At 40.3% G+C, this 6,372-nt stretch overlaps 2 protein-coding genes across 2 annotated transcripts in view; one reads left to right on the top strand and one right to left on the bottom strand.

Annotated features, from left to right (window-relative positions):
- Nucleotides 1-3,316, top strand: part of LOC111365500 (eukaryotic translation initiation factor-like) — a 4,457-nt gene extending 1,141 nt beyond the window's left edge. Inside the window, exons 5-9 of the mRNA XM_022986056.1 lie at nt 412-509; nt 963-1,050; nt 1,139-1,489; nt 1,586-1,828; nt 1,908-3,316. Of these exons, the coding sequence (XP_022841824.1) occupies nt 412-509; nt 963-1,050; nt 1,139-1,489; nt 1,586-1,828; nt 1,908-2,939 (1,812 nt within the window). The 3' untranslated portion in view covers nt 2,940-3,316. The remainder of the gene's footprint in view (nt 1-411; nt 510-962; nt 1,051-1,138; nt 1,490-1,585; nt 1,829-1,907) is intronic.
- LOC111365976 (pentatricopeptide repeat-containing protein At5g66520-like) lies at nt 3,133-6,095 on the bottom strand. Its single transcript, XM_022986573.1, has one exon. The coding sequence runs from the start codon at nt 5,564-5,566 to the stop codon at nt 3,692-3,694; it is 1,875 nt and encodes a 624-aa protein (XP_022842341.1). The 5' UTR covers nt 5,567-6,095; the 3' UTR covers nt 3,133-3,691.
- Between the last annotated feature and the right edge of the window lie 277 nt (nt 6,096-6,372).

The raw sequence follows: 6,372 nt of genomic DNA, 5'->3' as shown, positions 1-6,372 counted from the left end.
CCGACCCCCCCCCCCCCCCCCCCCCAAGTTGTTCTGCGTTACCCTTGAATATATACACAGCATGACAACTTCTCAGTAATATTTAGGCTTGAAACTTCACTCTGTCAACCGTTTCTGTAATGAAATTTTCTCAGTTACATTTTCCAAATTTATGCATTATTTCTCTGGAGGAGATGATGTGTGTGGATGATAAGAATCGTTGTTCTTACTTAGATTTATTGGACTTGAGTGTGATTTAACTGTGCTCTCGATGAAGTTGCTTTAAGAAGTGGGTGAAAATGTACCATCTAATTTAATTTGACTACATGCTTTATGACATTAATTGGTTTCTTCTTTATGTTAAAGGTTATATTATGCCAACTATCATTTAACTCGCAGTTAATAGTGAGCAACTTCTTGTCTGTGAAACAGGGAGGACCTACTCCTCCTTTAATCAAGGCTGAGGTGCCATGGTCAGCTCGGAGGGGGACTCTTTCTGAAAAGGAGCGTGTCTTGAAAGCAGTGAAGGGGTAATTTTCTATGCAGTGCATTGATGTGTATAAATGCTATTCTTGATATCTGAGCAACTTCTTTTGTGCCTAATTTATTGGACTCAAAACACATTTGAACATTTAATTGGCATTTCATTTAACACTTCAAATCTTGAACTGTCAACCTGTATATTTCTTTTGTTTGCTTGGCCACTGCTATTATTGTGATTGAGTATCACCACCAACCATTTTTGTTGCATCCAAATACTTTTCGACTGAGAGAAAGTTTATGATCTACATCTAGTACTACATATGGAGACACGCTAACTTTTGCTAATACAATGAAGACAATTATTCCTGTTCAGATGTCCAAGCTAGGACCCCAATATAGATGGCTGTTTGTTATGCATCTGTTATTCTATTTTTGGCAGTATTAAATGATGTACTTTTTAGGTAAAACATATAATGCTTATCAATACATTCTTGTTGCAGCATACTGAACAAGCTGACTCCTGAGAAATTTGATCTTCTCAAGGGTCAACTTATTGAATCTGGGATCACAACAGCTGATATTTTGAAGGTTTGTCAACCTAATTTTCTGTTCTCCTTTATGTCTTGATTTACTTGTTGCTAATTATGCTAGTACTTCTGTTTTATTTTTTCTACAGGGAGTTATCTCTTTGATATTTGACAAGGCTGTGCTGGAGCCAACATTTTGTCCCATGTATGCACAACTATGTTCTGATCTGAATGAGAAGCTAGAACCCTTCCCATCTGATGAGCCTGGCGGAAAAGATATCACATTTAAGAGAGTTCTTTTGAATATCTGTCAGGAGGCATTTGAAGGTGCTGACAAATTGCGGGCAGAGTTCAGGCAGATGACTGCCCCTGAACAAGAGTTGGAAAGAAGAGACAAAGAAAGGTTGGTCAAACTCCGTACTCTTGGGAACATTCGCCTAATTGGAGAGCTTTTGAAGCAAAAGATGGTTCCGGAGAAGATTGTCCACCACATTGTTCAGGTTCTCGGTTGATCCCCCTCTCTTTTTCTCTTCTTAAAATCTTAATCTGTCTTTATTATTTTTAAGATGGTCTTACAACATGGTTTTGCAAGACAGGAACTCATAGGACCTGATACAAAAAGTTGTCCTGCTGAGGAGAATGTTGAAGCCATATGCCAGTTCTTTATCACCATTGGCAAACAGCTTGATGAGAACCAAAAATCAAAGCGTATTAACGATATGTATTTCGGTCGGTTGAAGGAAGTGTCAACAAACCCTCAGCTAGCTCTACGACTGAGGTTTATGATTCGTGATGTTCTTGATTTGCGTTCAAATAATTGGGTTCCCAGACGGGAAGAGGTGATCCCTCTTAACCTATTTAATGGCTTTCTACCAGGTTTTCATTTGCGAACTTTGACATTGTTTTGTGATTGTCCAGGTGAAAGCCAAAACTATCACTGAGATTCACTCAGAAGCAGAGAAGAATCTTGGGTTGCGCCCAGGTGCTACTGCTAGCATGAGAAATAACAGAAACATTGGTTCTGGGCCTCAAGGGAGTATTAGTCCTGGTGGCTTACCTATTAATCGCCCTGGTGCTGGTGGCATGATGCCTGGAATGCCAGGGACGAGGAAGGTGCCTGGTATGCCTGCATTTGATAATGACAACTGGGAAGTTCCTAGGTCCCGATCAATGCCAAGGGGTGATGGTTCAACAGTTCAGCCTGCTGGGCGTGTCCAACAACCATTGATGCAGTCACCATCCTTAAACCAGCGATTTCTGCCTCAGGGTAGTGATGGTTTCATGAGTAATAGAACTAGTGCTCTCTTACAGGGTATTGGTGCACCTCCTGTTCGTCCTGCTAATTATGGAGGATATGCTGGGGGCCGTGGATCACAAGTCCCAGCCCCAAGTAGACCCACACCAGCCGCACCAGTAACTAACAAACCTGCTGCAATAAAGAATCCTGATGAACTAAGGAGAAAAACAATTTTGCTTCTGGATGAATATTTTAGTGTCAGAATTTTGGATGAAGCATTACAATGCATTGAGGAACTGAAGTCCCCGGCTTATCATCCTGAAATTGTCAAGGAAACCATTTCCTTTGGGTTGGAGAAAAGTCCACCTTGTGTAGGGCCAGTTGCACAGCTTTTAGAATACTTGTTTGCTAAGAAAGTTTTTACTGCTAATGACTTGGTCATGGGATGCCTCCTCTATGCCTCGCTGATGGATGATCTTGCAATTGATTTACCAAAAGCACCGGCCAATTTCGGTGAGATAGTTGGGAAACTAGTTTTGGCTGCTGGGTTCAACTTCAAGGTGATGAGGGATATTCTGAAAAAGGTGGGTGATGACTTTTTCCGGAAAGACATATTCGCCACTGCAATGAGGATTGTTAGGTCCGATCCTGCTGGGAAGGGGGTGCTGGATTCACAAGTATCTGATATTGAGGCCTGTGAAAGTCTACTTTAGGGCTTATTCGTTGCAGGAGTCATCTGCAGCCTCATAGATTAATTGTCCCCTTGCTTCAATTACCGTCTCTTCTCATTACTCCCATCCAAGCCCAATTAATTGTGGTAAACGTGACGAGGATGTGGAGCTGTAAAGAACAGGTGATGTTTAGTGGGCTCTATATAATTTTCTTTGAGGTCATAGTAGCGTGTTCATTGAAGATATAACATGAAGATGTTGGTCCCCAGTTGCTGGAGAGAGAAAGGAACATGTTTTGTATTTGATTAGTTTTTATTTCTCAGACTTATGAATTGAAGTTTTGACAGACGTATAAGCTCATAATGCGAGCGTGCACAATTTTAAAGGAGAATGCCTTGACGTGTTAATTTTGTTTGCAATCAATCTCTAGTTTTTTTTCTTGCTAGGTTATGCATGTTTTGCCGTCCAACATTCACCAGTTTGTACATTGCTGCAGTTTGACAGAATTTTTGTGGTGGTTTTGGTGGCAACCATTGACAACCTATGCCCAAATACTATCGCAGTTCGATTGGTGAGTGTGCTACTACTTCTGTTATCGACTATTGCCGCCAATGTTCACAGATATATTGGATATGTTTCTTTTTTCTCGTAAGTAACAAAAACTACTTATTTTGACAATAAAATAGAAGTTACTTCGAGTGCTTGCAACTACAAAATATAATCATGTACAATTTTCTATTCTATTGAGAAGAATATATGTAAATACAAAATTGGTACACTGAACCTACTTTTAATTACCAGTAATCTTTGCATGAACACTCTCCTGCTTTGAAATGGTGGAAGCGATTCCTGTCTCTTATGATGATTTCTCGATCATAAACCTTGGAGATCAGCTTACTGGCTTGATGACAGTCTTTACAGATTCGTAAGTTCTTCGTTATGCGAATAACTTTGCACGGCTTCGTCTTTAACAACCCAAAAGCAATGGCCAATTTCTCACTATGATAGTATAGCGGATGTTCTCGTTCCTCCTCACCGGTATCATACAACACCCCATCAGTGTCCGGCATATAGCCAGCAGCTCTAATGGAATCCAACATTTCCTCAGCTTTTGCGTATGTCTCTTTAGCTTCGGGATGAGCCCTTCCTCCTGCAATAAACTCATTAACTGCACCTTCCAATTCGATTGCAGAACACCCCGGTGCCTTTTTAACTCCTCGGTCATTCATCAGCTTCCTAATGTTTGCTACATCTTCCCATCTACCAGCACGGGCGTATAGATTAGCCAACAGCACATAACGCCCACTATTGGTAGGCTCGAGTTCAATCACTTGCCTCCCTATTTCCTCTCCCAAATCAATATTGCCATGGATTCTACAAGCCCCGAGAAGAGCACCCAAAACACCCACGTCTGCCCTCATAGGCATCTCGTTTATTGCCTCCCTTGCTTCCTCTAGCAATCCAGCTCTACCAAGCAAATCCACTAGACATCCATAATGCTCCATCCCATGCTTGATGCCATACACTTCAGACATGTAACGGAAATAATATCTCCCTTCTTCTACAAGCCCTGAATGTGCACAAGCACTTAGTACATTCACAAATGTAATATAATCGGGAGTAATGTTACTTTCTTTCTCCATTTTCTTAAAAAGCTCAATGGCGGCCTCGCCTTTACCATGCATTGCCAATCCTCCAATCATGCAATTCCAAGAAGAAATCCCTTTGCTTGGCAATCCATTGAACACCTCAAAAGCCTTGTCAAGACTACCACATTTACTATACATGTCAATAATCGTCGTTGCCAACTTTGAGTCCACTTCAACCCCACATTTCTTAACATACTCATGTATCCACTCACCTTTATCCAATGCTCCTAATCTCGTACAGGCAGACAGCATACTTGCAGCCACAAAATTATCCATCAACATATTTGCTTTTCTCATTCTATCGAACAAATCAAATGCCTCATGGAACCGGTTATTTTGCACATAAGCCGCTATCATAGCATTCCAAGCAGCAGGGTTTTGAACCGGCATTGACTCAAATAGCCCAAAGGCTTCATCAACACACCCCCGCTGAGAATATCCACTAATCAATGTAGTCCAGGAAACATCATCTTTCTTATCCAAATTATCAAACAGCCTTTTAGCATTCTCCAGGCAATTAAAATTCAAATACATATGAATCAAGTTATTTTGACAGAAAGAATCTGATCCGAACCCGAGTTTTATCACTTGAGCATGCACTTGCATTCCTTCTTTGACAGCAAAGTCAATGCAACAAGCTCTAATAACCGGAGGGAAAGTAAATTTATTTGGCATAACAAAACTTTCCAACATATGAGTATACAGAACCATTACATTTCCATATAAAACTGATTGTGAATAGCCTCTTAGGATTGTGTTATAAACAAACGTATCTGGATTAGGCAAGCAGTCGAACACCTTTAGGGCATAACTTAATTCTCCCTGTTTCGAGATAGCACAGAATTTGATAACACGCCCCATAGCATCATTGTCTAGTGAGAGTCCAAGTTTAATGAATTGGGAGTGGTATTGTTTCAGCTCGGCCATGGTAGAGCAGGACTCAAGACCCTTTAATGCTGTGGCCTTGTATGATGTTATATATGGATGGATAGTAGCTTGAAGGAGCTGAATTGAGGCCATTAGTGCCTGTAATGTAACTATATTTTGGATTTTGGTCTTTTCTTTCCAGGGTTCACTGGAGAATTTGAAGACAAGATTTGACGATTTTCAGGCTTACTGGGTTGCCCTTTTTGGATTTCATCTTCTGTTTTTCCATGAAAATGTAACAATTTCTGTGGCTACTGGGGCTTTGATATTTTGATTTGGGTAAAATCTTGGATAATAAAGGGAGCAACAAAAATTCTATAATAATAGATAAAACTGGTTATCGAGTACTCGATGTACAAATTGAGAATCCCACCTAAACTTGAGATTGTCATATATACATGAATTTGTCGTGCGTTCTTGAAACATGCGACGCATATTTGAACACACTGGATATGTATTTGTTCATTAGATCTATCACAACAACTTTGGAGCCACGATTAATAGAGAGTTGCCATGGGTGCTCGGATGACGGGATAGATAATGCTGCACTAGGCGACAATCTATGAGTTTTGAGTTCTGCATTAATTTTATAACATGGTAGGAATAGTTTCGACTGTCTCGTAAAATAATTGGAGAGTTTGCAGATGATGGCTTCTACAAGCGTGTTTTGATTGTTTATAATCTGTTTAAACTATAAATAGATAAATGTGGATAGTGGATAAGTGATTATAACGTGTAGGCCTCGCAAAATATGTTAATGAAAAATGATTTGAATATTTATAAACAGTTTACAAACATAAGCCAATTACAGGTTGAGATAGTCTTAACTACATGTTCTCTTTACACAGTCAACAAAGGCGGACCTAGGTGGGTCACGTGACCCCCCCCCCCCCCCCCCC

This window comes from Olea europaea, chromosome 17, assembly GCF_002742605.1.
Source record: "Olea europaea var. sylvestris chromosome 17, O_europaea_v1, whole genome shotgun sequence".
NCBI lineage: Eukaryota > Viridiplantae > Streptophyta > Magnoliopsida > Lamiales > Oleaceae > Olea > Olea europaea.
This window is presented reverse-complemented; position numbering and strand designations above follow the sequence as displayed.